The 19,236-nt window shown below is 37.9% G+C and overlaps 1 protein-coding gene across 4 annotated transcripts in view; it reads right to left on the bottom strand.

Annotated features, from left to right (window-relative positions):
• CARMIL1 (capping protein regulator and myosin 1 linker 1) overlaps positions 1–19,236 on the bottom strand; it is a 338,321-nt gene that overhangs the window by 156,915 nt on the left and 162,170 nt on the right. For all 4 annotated transcript variants that reach the window (XM_077143786.1, XM_077143787.1, XM_077143789.1 and 1 more), the window contains exon 9: positions 950–1,025. In XM_077143786.1, coding sequence (XP_076999901.1) covers positions 950–1,025 — 76 coding nt within the window. The remainder of the gene's footprint in view (positions 1–949; positions 1,026–19,236) is intronic.

Genomic DNA, 19,236 nt, shown 5'->3' with positions numbered 1-19,236 from the left:
ATTCCTCTAATGGCTTACCTCTCCCACTTACAGTATCTGGGGGGTCTGCTACCAGCTGGCAACAAACAAGAAGCTTCTCTCCCCAGGTCTCACATCACAGCTTCCTGGGTGCTTCCTGGGTGCTGAGCGGGCACCCACCCGTACCATCACCACTGACCATGGACACTGCCTGTTCAGCTGATAAAGCTTCCATAATTCGCACTCCCTTATCTGTTCATTTCTTAGCCTCTTTGCTAGTCTGATTATGATCTAGAGCCCATGACCTCTGAAAGCCAGAGTCTTGAATGTGAGAATCTCCAACAAAACCACATGGGAAATTATTTCCTGTCCCAAAAAGAATCAGCAGAAAGTTAACTCATGGATAAGCATCTGCCCATATGGCAAAATCCCTAACAGACCATCTTACTTCCCCAAGTAAAAAAGACCGAAAACTGGGCCCCTCTCCAAACCTTATGAAAACTAACAGATTTCACTTTGGTTTCATTTTACTTTCGCATAAATCTGCCAAAAAAACTCTTCTAGAAAATTAATGCTAAGTACTCTAACTCAACCAGACCAACTCTACTTGATATCATTTTCCTAAATTCATAGGAAGGGAAACTTTGTGGAAATGGGACACAAGATAGGGAACATAAAATATGCTATCTGCAGCTGTGCAAATGGAACTTAAATAGTTTTTGCCAACTGAATGAATGCATACTGAAGGCTACGCTAAGTGTAGCTTCCTGCTTATCTTCTAAAATTGCCTGAAGCAGCTGAAAACATGAGGAAGTACTGCTCTGAAGCCTCTCACATTAAAAACTTTATAGAATTTTATGCAAGTCATTTACAGAAAAATGCCTCCTGCAGTTTGCCAGTATGGTAGAAAAACAAATGTTTTGGGACAATCCTTAGGCTTTTTGAAATTCAGCAAAGCCAAGCAACATGTGCTGCATCTTCAATTACTTACCAGTTTTAGATCCTTAGAGGAGAGTTTTGTGAACCACTGATTGTATTCCAGAGCAGCAATAATAGGAATTAGGTCCCTAGAAGAAACAATAAATGTCATGAAACTTCTCTTTCAATAGGTGTTATCGGTACTTTATTTTCATCCATGCCATCCAGGCTTACATGCTCATTTCTGTTACTTATAAACATAATATCCAGCCAAAATTATTTTGACCACTGAACAATGCAATTCTTTAAAACAGATCATTGGTACTATGTAAACAGGGATTCCTAAAACTTGAAGTAAATTATCTGTAAGGACTCGGATTTCTACTTCCTAAGGTTGGTAGAGGCATATGTATGGAGAGCCTTCTTGAGCTAAGAGAAATCATAACTCTAATTCCATATCAACAACTCCTGTTTCTTTAGACTATTTTGTAAATTCTTTACCTATCAAATATGTCATGAATTCTCTAGTGCAAGGAGTTTATATTAAAAGCAAAGGCTGTGTCCAGTGTGACAAGATGTGATATGTGATGCTTTCCCAATGCTTAACCATCAGCCTACGACCATAGAGTTCTTAATACCAATTACAACCACGAGATGACCCAGTTATATCTGTGCTCCATGCTTCATGAGCTTTGCAGCCATGGAATAAAGCTATTTGTATCAGAGATCTGCCTCTGCTTCATTTTTCCAGCCTGATCTCCCCCTGCATATCCCTATCTCATACTCAGGTCAAAACATGCACACAACTAGCTACTCATCAAATGCATCGTGCATTTTCACAATCTCAATTGTCTTTTACTGCTATGTCCAGCTATGAAATCCACGTATCCTTCAATGTTAGTATCACATGTCCTCCCCTCTATAAATCCTCTCCTGGCCATCCCAGCCAGAACCCTGCTTGCATCTCTACTGAGCATGTATTTTATTCTGTGTCATATTACAGTGTGCTGCTTACACTTTGCTGTTCCCTTAAAACCCCAGATTGTAAGTTCTTTGATAACCTAGTCTCTATCTTTTATTTAAGTTTGTAGCTTCAGTGGAATGATACCAATTTTTATCCTCAATGCATGACAAATAACAGACACTCAAATTTTTACTGAAAGAGAAAAGAAAGAAGGTGGAAAGTGAGCTGAGAATCAGCTCTGTTATTTAATAGCTCCCGGTACCAGGCCCTGTGCTTGGCACTCTACGCACATCAACTCATTTAAATCTCAAAACCACCCTGCGAGATATTATTGTTTACATTGGACAGGTGAAGAAGCAGAGGTTCAGAAAAACTGAAGTGAAACTGGGCCAAAGTGGCAGAACTAGGGCTGGAACCCAGACTTTGGGCTCATGCAGGCAGTTTCATCAGACATGCCTTGAAAAGATGAACTGAAAAAGTATTAGAGAAAAAATAAAGCAAAGGAAGGGGTAGCTGTGGTCATGTGGTTTCCCATCCCACCGCTCCTTCCTGCTAGCCTCTGTATGTACTTTGTTTTAGGGTTACTGAAGGAGAAACAAAAAGGTTTCAGATTAAAACCAACTACCACCTTTTCCGTGCTTGTTTTTCGGTATTCGCTCTCTTGATCCCTTCATTGACCATGTCCTCGTGCTCAGAACAAGTCTCTGCATCCCTCCCTGTTATCGCATAAGGATGGGTTGTAGCTTCTCTGATGTCCAACTCATCTTACTCTGCAGGGCCCCCGAAGCCCACCTTGATTAAGAGTCTTCTCCTATACTCACCACTGGGGCATGACTACAATTCATCTCCTCTCATCTCATTTCATGGATTTAATCTTAAGTACTGACAATACTAGAAAATCTCTTTATTATATTTTCTATGGTGTCATTTGATTTGATTTGAAGTTCAGCTGCTTTTTCCATAAAAGAAGTCATTTTCAAGAACTGAAAAGAACATTATTATTAGAGCCAGGTTTCTCATTAACACAGTGGATGGGACATCATCATCTCTACACATGGCATGCAGAAGCACTGAAAGATATTCTCGTACAAGAAAAATAAAATCCAGTGCATAATGACACAAGAGATGCTTAATAATGTCAATTTTTTTGTTTTGTTTTTTTGGCATTGGCAGGCACCAGGAAACGAACCTGGGTCTCCAGAATGGCAGGTGAGAACTCTGCCACTGCACCACCATTGCCTACCTAGTAATGTTAATTTTTAAGAAAGAAATATACAGTATTCTAACTGTACATTCATTTGATATAGTCATTGATTATAAAATAAATGTAAAGTGATAAATGTTCACAAATATTATATAGACACTGTTAGTGTTTTTTAAAAAAGAAGAAAATACTGTAAAATCTCAAGAGGATACCACATCTGGGGGTAGCACTAAAGGCAATATTAATTTTTTCCCAACAATTCTTGCATTTTATTTTCAAAATATTCTCTAATGATCAAGTTCAGAATCCAAGAGAGTTATAAAATTAAATATTCTATCATGATGTAAACAAGATTTTTCTTCAGAAAAAATTACATGCCATGTATCTCAAAATTATGCTAATGCCCATGTTTTTTAATGCTAAAAACAAAGTAGAAAGAAACAATCACTTATCTTAATTCATTCAATAAGCATTTATTTAGTACCAACTAATTACACGGCAGGTCCTGGGTTCTGAGGATTAAAAGAGATAAATAAATGCCACTCTTTTTCCTCCATCACACTCAACTGGTGGAGAAAGACCCCTACTCAAATATCTACAGCACAATGGGAGGCATGCTGAAAAGGGGGCATGTTAAAAGTGTAGTAAAAACATAGGAAGACAGTAAGTAATGTGGCCTGGAGTAGAGGGGAAGGGTTCAACGGGCTTGAAAGAACAGGGTCAACAAGGCAGGGAGAAGAGAAGAAATTTTCCAAGTAATTAGGGACACTTTCAGGCATGGAAACCTGAAATGCCCAGAAATTTCATCCATTCATGAAGTCAACAAGTGCCGCCCACTGGGCATGTGTCACTGGGCCTGTTCCATCAATGAACACAGAAAGATGGTGCCAGCCTTCACAATGCTGATGCTCTGGCACAGTCTAGCAGGAGAATCAGAAAGTAAAAACCACCATAATAGGCAGAAATAAGCCCTGTGGGATTTAGGGGTGTGGGCGACACAAGGTACATAAGAGAAGCATGATCAAGAAAAAAGACAGGTCAGGGAACGCCTCCTACAGGAAGTTACTGATCTCTCAAAGATATTCCAGGCAGAGGAAATGGTACATAGAGCCAGGTATGGCTTAGTCAAAGATTTTTTAGATTGGACATTGAAAGCATAATTCTTTTTAAAAATTGATTTATATTGGGTAGATGGAAATACTAATGGTCAATGAGAGGGAGAGGTAAGGGGTATGGTATGTATGAGTTTTTTCTTTTTTCTTTTTATTTCTTTTTCTGGAGTGATGCAAATGTTCTAAAACTGATCTGGTGATGAAGATACAACTATGTGATGATATTGTGAGCCACTGATTGCACAGCATGTATGGAATGTTTGTATGTTAAGAATGTTTGTGTATGTATGTTATTTTGTCAATAAAAATATTTTTTTTAAATTGATAAATTGGACTTTGTCAAAATTTTGCTTTGCAAAAAGAGTGTTTTTTTGCAAAGCAAAAGATATTGTTAGAAGAAGGAAAAACTAATCTGCATAGGATTTGCCAATCACCCTTGTGACAAAGGACTTGCACCCAGAATGTGTAAAGAGTTCTCACAACTATTTAATAATGGGGAAAAGATCTAAGCAGACAAGTCTCCAAATAAAAGTTATGGTTGGCAACTAAAACGTGAAGATGCTTGAGCCATTAGGGAAATGCAAATTAAAATCAAACGGGATATCACTGCATACTAGAATGGCTAAAATTAAAAATAAATTAAAAAGAAAAACAATGCTGACAAGGATGCAGAGCAACTGGAATTCTCATTCATTACTGACAGGAAATGCAAAATGACACCATCCATGTGGAAATCAGTTTGGCAATGTCTTATTAATTTAAACATATACTTACAAATGTTACATAAAATCTAGCCATCCTACTCCTAGGTATTTACTCAACAGAAAAACATTTTATATTTACATGAAAACGTGTATGTTACTGTTCATAACAGTTGCATCTATAATCGCCAAAAAATTGAAACAACATAAATGCCCTTTCGATGACGCCACCTGACTCCTTGGGCATCTGCTGGCCCCCCTCTCTCAGCACGCTCCCCCGCGGAACCCAGAGGACTTACTTTGGGGAAGCCCAGGCCACATGGGCCCAGGGAGGTGTCTCCACCCACAGCCAGCATAAACCCCAGACCTGTGGCCAAAGAAGCCTTCGAGATGACTCTAGCCCCAAACACCAACTGACTGTAACTACCTGAAAGAGCCCAAAAAGAATCGCCTCAACCAGGCCAAATCAACCCCACAACTGTGGCAGATGATACCAGGTGATGTTTATGGCTGTGCATCACTGAAGCTGGAGTGGTGTGTTATAAAACAGGAAACAGGACATTTAGTATTGAGAAATAAGGCTTCAAAATATAGTCCGGAAACATGACTGTAGACAAAGTAGCCATAAAAAGTTTGGAAGCAGAGGGATGTTTCAGACAATTAACAATTTCTACAATGCAGGTAGAATGTATTAGAGGGCCATACAATTTCTGCAATGTAGGTAGACTGTATTAAAGAACCATAACAATTTCTGCAAGGTAGGTAAATGTATCAGAGGGGTAGGAGATGCCTGAGACAGAACCCGGTTCAGAGGCTAAATAAGAGTCAAGGAAAAATAGAGAATTTTTCCCCAAATTGATTTACAGAGTCAATGCAATCCCAATTAAAATATGAATACTTTTATGATGAATATTTTTATGATAAAAAGGAAGTTGCTACAACTGGCTGGCGGAGGAGGATAAGGAAGAAACTGTGATTGGAAATTGCTACATATGGGTCTTCTAAGGAGTAGCAATAGCTTATCTCTTGACTTGAGCAGTGGATATAGTGGCTCACTTTACAATTATTCACATCCTGATACAGATCTGCAGTTTTCTCCAGGGAAACAAATATACAAATGGATTTAGAAGCACTGTTCATAAGAGCCAATAAGTCAACCAGAGTGCCTGATCAATAGCACAATGAATGCACTGTGGAATATTCATACAAGGCTATACAACAGAAACAAATGTGAACAATTAAACTTACATACAATATGTAAAACTTCTATTTATCAGATGCTTACCACCCTCTCAACCCAGCTGGGATATGCAGAGAATAAGGAACTTTAAGTCTGAGAAGACCAAGCACCTCTGCTGACACTTTTGTAAAAGTTGAGGTCTGAACTGAGTGACATTCAGGAATCCTGAAATTCCTTACTTGCTGAATGCCCATGTCACCATGACAACCAGAACAAGCACAGAGGCCAAGGATTACAGAAACCAAGGCCTGATTACAACAAACAGGATGAGAGAGCCAGCAATGATCAAAACTCTCATGAGGCCCCACTTAAAAAAACATACACAAGATAGTACATAACTTAATTTCTGAGAATTCATTTTCCTGCATGGCTTTCTTGGAACACAGTTAACAAGTGAGTATGCAAAACAACTCTTGGTTAGATATTCAAAGTGGTATTAACGCGGGTTACCTCACTGCTGCAAGGAATACCTGGATTTCCCTAGTGGAGTCTGTGTTAATCAGACCAACACTTTTTCATGTTTTTTCCAGGTGCTGCTGTGATTATACTATGTAAGTAGAAAGGGTTGCAAACACCAGTAGTTGTCATCTTGACACTTTCTCATCATGAGAAGTAGTAACAGTTTAACCATCAGATCATGGCACTTCATCCCACTGAGTAGCACACTGACCTTTTGAGAGACCTTAATTATGATGTGGACTTTGATCTGAAAAGCAGTTAGTCTTGAGGAGTTAATAGCAGTTGAGGGATCAACTCATGATTATGGACAACATGACAATATAGCATTCTATGCAATTCCATAGGCCACTTCTACATTTCCTTAAAAAGGGAACAAGAACATTGTAAGGGCCTAAAGCCCCAGAAAGAAGTTTAATATCCATTAACATATTTACAGCCACATGGCACAATCATTTCTTACTGTTCTAGTTTGCTAGCTGCTGTAATGCAACACACCAGAGACGGAATGGCTTTTAATAAGAGGGGATTTATTTCATTAGTTCTTCAGAGAAAAGGCAGCTAACTTTCCACTGAGGTTCTTTCTTATGTGGGAAGACTCAGGATAATCTCTGCTGGCCTTCTCTCCAGGCCTCTGGGTTCCAACAACTTTCCCCAGGGTGATTCTGTTCTGCATCTCCAAAGGCCTGGGCTGAGCTGCTGGTGCTGAGATGAGGTATGCCGAGCTGCTTGGGCTGCGCTACATTGAGCTCTCTCATTTAAGCACCAGCCAATTAAGTCATACGTCATTCACTGCAGCAGGCATACGTCCTAGCCAACTGCAGTAATCAGCAGCAGATGAGATTCACGTACCATTAGCTCATGTCCACAGCAACAGAACTAGGTGCCTTCACCTGGCCAAGTTGACAACTGAATCTAACTACTACATTTACACTATATTGAAGAAGGATGAGTCTATCAATATTCACTAACCTTTTCTTGATGTAAATTTATTACACACAGAGTTTGCTGGTTGTTTTTCTTTTTAAGTCAACCACTGTTTACAGTTTATAACAAAAGTTGGAAAACTTATTTCTCATCTCACTTGACACTTCTAAATAATCCAAACCCTCCACTGAAACTCAAAAGAACTAAGTTTCTCATTTATATCTTTCTGGAAGAAAAGGCTGTCATAAAATTGTCAAGACAAGACAAGTGTATCATAGCAAAGACCACGAACTAGTTCTGAAAATCCAAACTTTTCTGTCCTGTAGGAAATTCATCACTTAACATAAACTTATCTGTACTGAAAGAAATTCATAACTAATTCTTTTTCCTTGAGTTAAGAAAAGTGGTCACTTATCCTTGTTCAGTTAGAAAGAGAGCAAGTTTTTCAGGATATGAAAATAACAAGCAATGATTGAACATTTTTATGTAGTAGTATTAAGTGCTTTACATGTATTAATCTATATAATCTTCATAATAACCCGATGAGGGAGATATTATTATTAACATGACTTCACAGATGAACATTCTCAGTGTCCAGATTGGTTAGGGAAGCTGCCCATGCCACAAAGGCATGCGGCAAAGGCAGTCAGGGCAGAGACAGGATTCAAACCGAGACAGAGTCACACACAGTCCATGGTCTTAACCACTATGTTATAATACAAGGTGACACTGACTTGATACACTTTTACTAATGAGAAACCTGTTTCCCATGCTGCCAAAAGCATCTTCAAACTATTCTACAGGGGAATCCAAGGTGATATCCATAGGTTTCCAGAAGAAAGAATCCAAACCAGTTTTATCACATTTAACCAATCACAGGGTTTCTGACTTGAAAGTCAATGAAAGATGTGTGCTAAATCGATTTTTCAAATAACAATTGGGTTTTTGTTATTTTGAAAATTTTAAACAATCTATTTGTTAATATTTAGGGGAGGGTATTAAAAATACATAGGTAAAATACTAAATCAAAGAAATGTGCAAGAGATTCAGATTCTTGCCAAGTTCTTTGCTACTCTAGATTTTAGATAACTTACTCAATTAGCAGTTCTGACCTCATCTTTCTGTTCTGCATGATTTTATAAAAATTTGTTTTTCCAGTCATTTTTTTTTCCAGGTCAAATTTCCCTCCTAACTTCCTTTCCTCCGCCTGCCACCCCCTGAAATTGTAAAAACACTGTGATTTTTAAGCAGACAGTGTGAAATATGCCATTAAGGTGCTAAGAAGCAAAAATAATTGACAGATTTGAAGGTTGCCTCTGAAGCCCCACAATCTATGATTTGAGAAAAGCACAAATGTAGAGAGTAATAGTTCAATGAACTACATCATGATTATTTTTAGCTTATCCACATATCACAGGAGTAAAGATTTCCCCTAATAAATCTCACAAATATTTAAAGGCCCAAAGGAGGTGTCTTGTGAAAGAATGAAGAATCTTGCCACTCTTTATGCTTTCTGCATGTTGCACAATGGAATATGCCTCTTGTGGAATGGCTGGCAAAATTTGGGGTATCTTCCCAAGATGCCTGTCTGATAACCTTTCAGGGTATATAATTTAGATTTTTCTCCTTTACATCTCACTTGAAAATGGGAGTTGGAAGGCTTAAAAAGGTAAAAATGTCAAGAATTAGTTATTCCCTCCTAGTATCCTAGTTTATGGAGAGCCCTAATTTGTTTATCAGTAAATTATTAGTCAAACTACTCACTTACTCGTGAAGAATGTGACTGTCATTCCCAGAGGTTTAAAACAGTGGTCCTGAAATTTCCTTATCATTCACTCCTAATAGCAACATATTTAGAACATGCATCTAGTAAAATGTGTGTTTATCTATAGATTATATATGTTAAATCATGGTGATGAATATACAACTATGCGATGATATTGTGAGCCATCGATTGTACAGAACGTGTGGAATATTTTTATGTCAAGAATATGTTTGTATGTTAAGTTTTTACAATAATTTTTTTTAATTATCTATGTGTTTATTTACCTATAAGTTCAATATAAAACATACACAGGCACAAATCAAATCAAATGAGAAAAAGTAAATTCTAATCTTTTGTCCCTATGCCTCAATGCATCTTGTTCACAACACAGGATCTGCCTAACTCATGTTGGAGGGCACTATTTTACAGAATCTTTTAGAGAAATATGGGGATGGAAACAGAAGCCAATGCTATTTACATCTGATTCCACAATACAAAGAACATTTCTTCCTTCTTAAATGAGAGCAGGAATAAAGAGACAGAGTTTACATTAGGAAAGAATTTTACCAGTGCCCTTAGGATAACTTTGCCAAACATAATCCACACTCAGACCTCTTTCCTGACAGTATCACACTCAGGAATGTTACCCTGATGAGTAAAAAATATGATGACACATAAGCATGAATCTTAAGAGAAAGAAGTGCTGGCTGGGCTCACATGAGTCAAGTTTAAATTCAATAATGCATGGCATTGAGTCTTTGGAGGATTGATAAAATTAGCTCCTCTTAAAATCTTCCAGGAACAAGAGACACAGATGCACTTGAAGCTATATTGATTCTTCTCCACGGTACCACTGCCTCTATGCTCAACATTCCCTGCCACTCCAAATTATGGTGTAATTACATTTTTTAACATGTCAGCTCACAGCCTTTGGGAGATCCTATGAGAAATTTATAATAAAGCCTTTTCGAAGGATGTCTCCCTTTGGCCCACGGATACCCAAACTAGAACAAATTGGAAGAAGATAGTTTAAAAAAAAAAAAAAAGTGGGGATATATATAATGAAGTACACAGGCATTTTTCCAAACATTTCCTAACTATTCTTCTTCTTCAAGGATTAATAGGACGAATCTAGCATAACCACTGTCATCCTCACACATCAATGCTTACTCAGCAACACCTGGGTATCTGGTCCTATACTGAGTCCTCACAGATCCTTAGTAAAAGAATAAATAAGAGCAAACAGTTTCACGAACAAGTTGCTTGTAAATTCATCTTGAAGAACCCAGACAGACCTTAAAAGTTAGCATAGAAACTTACGCTATGTAGCATAGGTTACACAGAAAGAGGAAGGTTGCTCTATACTGAAGAGAGCACAGTATGCTGGACAATCCATAAAAAGCTTCAACACGATATATATAATTCTCCATTTCTCAGTTCATGAGGCTATAGGGGAGGTCATGGGATATCAGGGTTACAGCACTATAATATTAGGTATATCTCTGAAGAAGAGCAGGCAAATCAGAGGAATGAGTACGTCAGGGATAACTCTGGGATGAGAACTCTGACAGGGACACTGCCTACCCCCAGACCTGTACCGCCTTCTACAACTATCTACCATATGTGGTGATGCTATTTTGCTCAGCTCTGAGTTCCAGATGATGAAACTGCTGAAAATGTGCCAATTTTACTTCTCCCTATCATCCGAATTGTTCACTTACATCAGTCACCCAATCTCCCACTCCCCACTTTGGATCTGAACCAGCCCTGGGCACAAGGGTAGTTATAAATCCCTAGGCACAAAAAGATGAAGACTTGGACGTGGGGGAGTAAACTGAAAGAGACACATGGACATGTATAAGAGTTCAGGCAGGATTTGGCCATAGATTGGAGTAAATGACACATAATAAGAATGACATTAAAGCATTGATTCCAAATCTAGGTATAGGGGAAAGGGAGCTGATTATTCTGATAGGCTTTCTCTATATAACCCAAATTCTGGGGTTTCTGATCTGCTCCCTTAGAGGGGTACAGTTCCCCCTGAAAATCCTTTATTTGGAGCCACTGCTTTAACTACAAGTATCATACAGCATGAAAAGACAGTCCAATGACAATGGACCCTCCATTTCACTAGTATTAATGATTTTAAGGACTGTTAAAAATGGAAGATTCTAACTATACTGACTAAATGCAATGGGCAGGAAAAGTGGAACTTAAAGTTTCAAATGATGGTCAATTAGGAGAGCCATCTTATGGGCTATATGAAATGGATTTGGTCTTCTAGAAGGAAATCTAGCTATAATGATCATGTTCAGGGAAATCTGTACATAAACGCATGTAGAATCTCATTTTCATAAATGGAAATGGCCAAAAAATTGATTACTTGTATCTGAATTATATTTCAAGATAGAAATACATGAGATCGTATCGTCACAGTGGGAAAATTCCTGTATAGATTTGAGAATTATTGCCTATTTTTGCTAACAAACTCCACGTCAATACTGGTGCATTTTTCTCTCTCCTCTCATTTCTCCAACTTGTTTAATCACTCTTTTCCCTTCTCTGTAACTCATACCTAAATGAGATAATATGAACATGACTTTTGTAAAACCTCTCAAATATAAAAAATGATCCATATCACATTTAAATTATGCCAGAACGACTCCTTCCAGACAGTGTCATTTAAGGACAGAGGGATTCCTTCACAGAAGGTATGTTCAAGCTCGTACTATATAGAAATATCCGCCCAGCATAATTTGTTGTAACTTGATCAACAAAATATGAATAAAGACAACCTGTCAAGAATTGGGAAGCAACCTCTTTATATAGCAGCTGGCTCTCCTTTTAATAGTAAGAATCATGGGACAAAATTAAATCCTCAAGAATAGAGATCAAATTTGAAGATCAAGGTGACCAAGACAGAACTGCAAGAAAAAGTAAAAGTATTTAGGCATTAGCAGGAGAGATGACATGTAAAGCCGTGATCTCCATATTTTACTGATCAAGTCCATTGATTAGTAAAAAACCTTGAGAATCCCCTAACATTTAGCTATTATTTATATACAAAATACTACAATAGTAATATATTTTATATATACTAAAATAAAGATAAAAATTTTTAAGTTAGTCAAAAATACATAGAAACAGAAGTTCTAGTATTTTTTTTGTAACTCATCTTTTATTCTCCTTCAGGTAAACACATCTCATATTAAAGGTCACTGATCAAGAGCAGGGGTCAGCAAACTACAGCCCTATGCCTGATTTGTAAATAAAATTTTATAGGAACAGAGTCACACCCATTCATTTACATATTTTAAAGGGCTGCTTTTAAACTACAATGTTGGAGTTACCTAATCTGGCCCATAAAGCCTAAAATATTTACAGTCTTGGCCCTTTACAGAAAAAAGTTTCAACCCTTGATCTGGAGTCTCAGTAACAACACAGGTCCGTCTGCTCCCTTACTCAAGTAAGAAAGACTGTGATACACCCCAGTAATAACGTGTTTACTGATGGGCTGAGGAATTAGTAAGTCTACTTGCAGAAAAATGCACAGTTCTACAAGGCCTGGTAAAGTTTCTCAATTTTGGATAGTTTTCTACATTTTCTAGGTAAATGTAGCTTCTTTAGATTGTCTTCATGTGGCAACAGGTTAATGATCAAATTAAGCAAGTAGATTAGTGGAAGGTTTACCATTGATACTATGCATAACCTATTCCTAGTGTAAAAAATCATAAAGAGTGTAACAAAGAAAGCCCGAAAAACACCAGGTGCTGTCCCAAAGCATCTCTGTTCCTGCTGGGCAGATGTTCTCCAAGTGGTTCATGGAACTCTGGCAGTCCCATGACCCATTCAAGGGCTCACAAGTTCAAAACTATTTTCATAATAATACTAAAACAATATTTTTTCCTCTTCATTGTGTTGATACTGGCATGAATGGTGCAAAAACAATGGTGGGTAAAACTGCTGGCACCTTAGCAGGAACCCAGGCAAGGCACCAAACTGTGCTAGAGGTCACTGGATTCTTCACTGACACAAACACTCACAGTTTAGGGGGGAAAAAAGCCAAGTTCATTTAAGAGTGCGGTTGATGAAGCAATAAAAATTACTGATATTAGTAAATCTAGATCCTTGAGTATATACATTTTGTTTTTTGTATGCTGTATGGTTGGGGTCACATATCATTCTTTTTTCACATGAGTATCCCCTCATTGCAGCACCATTTGTTGAATTTTTTGTTTATTTATTTGATTTGGTTTTCCATTTGTTTGTTTGCTTGTTTGTTTGGAAAGCTCATAGGCCAGGAATTGAAACCGGGTCTCCCACGTGGCAGGCAAGAATTCTACCACTGAACTGCCCTTGCACCCCCACATTTTTAACATTCTGTATAACAAAATGGGAAGTATCCATAAAATGCTTCTGCTGTATGCCAAAGTGATGACCATTTCGCTGAAAACTATTTGCATGATAGCTGGAGTTGTGAGCTGAACTAGCTCCTTTTTTTTTTCATGCAATATCATGAAAAAAATGACAGATAAAGATGGCTATTCAGATCTGGCACTTGGTTAGACATTCTCCCTAAACTGTAAGAAGTGACCCTATCACCTCAAAGAAATCATCTGATAGTATCTATTCTTTCTAGCAACAAAATGACAAATTTCAAGCAAAATTCTGAATTTTGGAAATTTTTATCTCTTTTCATAAGCTTGACACTTTGCAGTATTTAAAGGCCTTTCTCATGATATCTGTGGTTATAATAGACAGCATTTTTTCTCTTATAGAATAGCAAAATATTGGAAGTTCTGCACAATTCAGTAAACCAATATTTGCCAAATGACCAATATAAGACATTACAAATTAGGTATGAATAAGGTTCGTGTAAAGTACAAGATAGACCAATAGATTTAATGTAACAAAATAGAAAAACGTTCACTGATATGGGTTCACATTGCACATTGCAAATGATCTTTAAGAAATCACCACTTGTTGAGTTGTGAAGAAATATCAAAGAAGAATATTCACAATTATGTAGAAGACTTATTAAAAATACTTCTCCCTTTTCTAACTGCACATCTGTACAAGATTGGATTTTCTTCATATACTTTAGTAAAATAGCATATTACTTCAGATTGAATGTAGAAGCAAATATGAGAGTCTAGGTATTTTCTGTTAAGTCAGATGTTACAGAGGATTGCAGAAAGATAAACCGATAACACATTTCTCGTTGATTATTTTGTTTAGGAAAATTCAGCTATTTCGTATAAAAACATTTTAAGAAAAATTTACATTAGCAACCAGTCAATGACTGTTATTTTAAAATGAATTAATAAATACATATTTTTAACTTTGGTTTTAATATGAAGGTGAGAAATATCAATAAATGTGGCCCACATAAACAAAAACTTGGTGATTTTTAAGAATTTAAGATTTAAGAATGTAACGGGGTACTTCCTGAAGATGGCGGCTTAGTAAGACGCGCGGATCTTAGTTTCTTCTCCAGGACACCTACTAGGGGAGTAGAAACGATACAGAAAGCGCCCAAAGCCACAACAGAGATAAAAAAGACAGCGTACCCCATCCTGGAACGGCTGGCTGGCTGAGAGAAGCAGCTCGGGTGAGATCGCCGAGGCGCGCGGGCCTTACTGGGCGGGGTGGCAAGCGGCTGGAGTTACTCCCTTCCCCCTTCCCGGGCCGGCTGGGAGAATTGGAGAGGCGGTCCCCTGAAACAAAGACGGCTGGCGCCCACACCACGCACAGCCCCCGGACCGACTGAGAGAATTGGATCGGAAACCCCCAGCCACGGAGAACGGTGACGGGTGAGGGAGGCCCCTTCCAAACCCGTGACTCCCGGGGAACGTGCACTCTCTCGGGCGGGCCGCTGCCGCTGGCGCCCTCCCGCCACGCTTGTTGCCCAGGGCCGACTAGGAAATTCGGACGGGCTCTTTCCCTGGCTGCGGCGACCAGCAACCCTCCCTGCGTTCGGACCCCGGGCCGGCTCAAGCCGTTTCGGCTAGCGAACCCCCAGGACGGCGAGAGTTTTCCAAAGTTTAAGGTCCCACAGCACCTTTTACGGGTGGGACCCGCAGACAAACGGGTGCCACGAGCGCCACCTACTGGGCAGGATAAGAAAAACAGAACCCAGAGATTTCACAGAAAAATATTACAACCTTGCTGGGTCCAACACCAAGAGAAATCTGAATAAATGCCCAGACGCCAGCAGCAGAAGATAACTGTCCACGCTCAAAAGATTGAGAATATGGCTCAGTCAAAGGAACAAACCAATAGCTCAAATGAGACACAAGAGCTGAGACAACTAATGCTGAATATACGAACAGAAATGGAAAACCTCTTCAAAAATGAAATCGATAAATTGAGGGAGGACATGAAGAGGACATGGGCTGAACATAAAGAAGAAATAGAAAAACTGAAAAAGCAAATCGCAGAACTTATGGAAGTGAAGGATAAAGTAGCAAACATAGAAAAAATAATGGATAGCTACAATGATAGATTTAAAGAGACAGAAGATAGAATTAGTGAATTGGAGGATGGAACATCTGAATTCCAAAAAGAAACAGAAACTATAGGGAAAAGAATGGAAAAATTTGAACAGGGTATCAGGGAACTCAAGGACAATATGAACCACACAAATATACGTGTTGTGGGTGTCCCAGAAGGAGAAGAGAAGGGAAAAGGAGGAGAAAAACTAATGGAAGAAATTATCACTGAAAATTTCCCAACTCTTATGAAAGACCTAAAATTACAGATCCAAGAAGTGCAGCGCACCCCAAAGAGATTAGACCCAAATAGGCGTTCTCCAAGACACTTACTAGTTAGAATGTCAGAGGTCAAAGAGAAAGAGAAGATCTTGAAAGCAGCAAGAGAAAAACAATCCATCACATACAAGGGAAACCCAATAAGACTTTGTGTAGATTTCTCAGCAGAAACCATGGAAGCTAGAAGACAGTGGGATGATATATTTAAAATACTAAAAGAGAAAAACTGCCAACCAAGACTCCTATATCCAGCAAAATTATCCTTCAAAAATGAGGGAGAAATTAAAACATTCTCAGACAAAAAGTCACTGAAAGAATTTGTGACCAAGAGACCAGCTCTGCAAGAAATACTAAAGGGAGCACTAGAGTCAGATACAAAAAGACAGAAGAGAGAGATATGGAAAAGAGTGTAGAAAGAAGGAAAATCAGATATGATATATATAATACAAAAGGCAAAATGTTAGAGGAAAATATTATCCACCAGTAATAACACTAAATGTCAATGGACTGAATTCCCCAATTAAAAGACATAGATTGGCAGAATGGATTAAAAAACAGGATCCTTCGATATGCTGTCTACAGGAAACACATCTTAGACCCAAAGATAAACATAGGTTGAAAGTGAAAGGTTGGGAAAAGATATTTCATGCAAATAACAACCAGAAAAGAGCAGGAGTGGCTATACTAATATCCAACAAATTAGACTTCAAATGTAAAACAGTTAAAAGAGACAAAGAAGGACACTATATACTAATAAAAGGAACAATTAAACAAGAAGACATAACAATCATAAATATTTACGCACCGAATCAGAATGCCCCAAAATACGTGAGGAATATACTGCAAACACTGAAAAGGGAAATAGACTCATATACCATAATAGTTGGAGACTTCAACTCACCACTCTCATCAAGGGACAGAACATCTAGACAGAGGATCAACAAAGAAATAGAGAATCTGAATATTACTATAAATGAACTAGACTTAATAGACATTTATAGGACATTACATCCCACAACAGCAGGATACACCTTTTTCTCAAGTGCTCATGGATCATTCTCAAAGATAGACCATATGCTGGGTCACAAAGCAAGTCTTAACAAATTTAAAAAGATTGAAATCTTACACAACACTTTCTCGGACCATAAAGGAATGATGTTGGAAATCAATAATAGGCAGAGTGCCAGAAAATTCACAAATACGTGGAGGCTCAACAACACACTCCTAAACAACGACTGGGTCAAAGAAGAAATTGCAAGGGAAATTAGCAAATACCTCGAGGCGAATGAAAATGAAAACACAACATATCAAAACTTATGGGACGCAGCAAAGGCAGTGCTAAGAGGGAAATTTATTGCTCTAAATGCCTATATCAGAAAAGAAGAAAAGGCAAAAATTCAGGAATTAACTATCCATTTGGAAGAACTGGAGAAAGAACAGCAAGCTAACCCCAAAGCAAGCAAAAGGAAAGAAATAACAAAGATTAGAGCACAAATAAATGAAATTGAAAACATGAAAACAATAGAGAATATCAATAAGGCCAGAAGTTGGTTCTATGAGAAAATCAATAAGATTGATGGGCCCTTAGCAAGATTGACAAAAAGAAGAAGAGAGAGGATACAAATAAATAAGATCAGAAATGGAAGAGGAGACATAACTACTGACCTCACAGATATAAAGGAGGTAATAACAGGATACTATGAACAACTTTACGCTAATAAATACAACAATTTAGAGGAAATGGACGGGTTCCTGGAAAGACATGAACAACCAACTTTGACTCAAGAAGACATAGATGACCTCAACAAACCAATCACAAGTAAAGAAATTGAATTAGTCATTCAAAAGCTTCCTAAAAAGAAAAGTCCAGGACCAGATGGCTTCACATGTGAATTCTACCAAACGTTCCAGAAAGAATTAGTACCAATTCTCTTCAAACTCTTCAAAAAAATCGAAGTGGAGGGAAAACTACCTAATTCATTCTATGAAGCCAACATCACCCTCATACCAAAACCAGGCAAAGATATTACAAAAAAAGAAAACTACAGACCAATCTCTCTAATGAATACAGATGCAAAAATCCTCAATAAAATTCTAGCAAATCGTATCCAGCAGCACATTAAAAGAATTATACATCATGACCAAGTAGGATTCATCCCAGGTATGCAAGGATGGTTCAACATAAGAAAATCAATTAATGTAATACACCATATCAACAAATCAAAGCAGAAAAATCACATGATCATCTCAATTGATGCAGAGAAGGCATTCGACAAGATTCAACATCCTTTCCTGTTGAAAACACTTCAAAAGATAGGAATACAAGGGAACTTCCTTAAAATGATAGAGGGAATATATGAAAAACCCACAGCTAATATCATCCTCAATGGGGAAAAATTGAAAACTTTCCCCCTAAGATCAGGAACAAGACAAGGATGTCCACTATCACCACTATTATTCAACATTGTGTTGGAGGTTCTAGCCAGAGCAATTAGACAAGAAAAAGAAATACAAGGCATCAAAATTGGAAAGGAAGAAGTAAAACTATCACTGTTTGCAGACGATATGATACTATACGTCGAAAACCCGGAAAAATCCACAACAAAACTACTAGAGCTAATAAATGAGTACAGCAAAGTAGCAGGTTACAAGATCAACATTCAAAAATCTGTAGCACTTCTATACACTAGTAATGAACAAGCTGAGGGGGAAATCAAGAAACGAATCCCATTTACAATTGCAACTAAAAGAATAAAATACCTAGGAATAAATTTAACTAAAGAGACAAAAAACCTATATAAAGAAAACTACAAAAAACTGCTAAAAGAAATCACAGAAGACCTAAATAGATGGAAGGGCATACCGTGTTCATGGATTGGAAGACTAAATATAGTTAAGATGTCAATCCTACCTAAATTGATTTACAGATTCAATGCAATACCAATCAAAATCCCAACAACTTATTTTTCAGAAATAGAAAAACCAATAAGCAAATTTATCTGGAAGGGCAGTGTGCCCCGAATTGCTAAAAACATCTTGAGGAAAAAAAACGAAGCTGGAGGTCTCGCGCTGCCTGACTATAAGGCATATTATGAAGCCACAGTGGTCAAAACAGCATGGTATTGGCATAAAGATAGATATATCGACCAATGGAATCGAATAGAGTGCTCAGATATAGACCCTCTCATCTATGGACATTTGATCTTTGATAAGGCAGTCAA

Source organism: Tamandua tetradactyla, chromosome 25, assembly GCF_023851605.1.
Source record: "Tamandua tetradactyla isolate mTamTet1 chromosome 25, mTamTet1.pri, whole genome shotgun sequence".
Lineage (NCBI taxonomy): Eukaryota > Metazoa > Chordata > Mammalia > Pilosa > Myrmecophagidae > Tamandua > Tamandua tetradactyla.
This window is presented reverse-complemented; position numbering and strand designations above follow the sequence as displayed.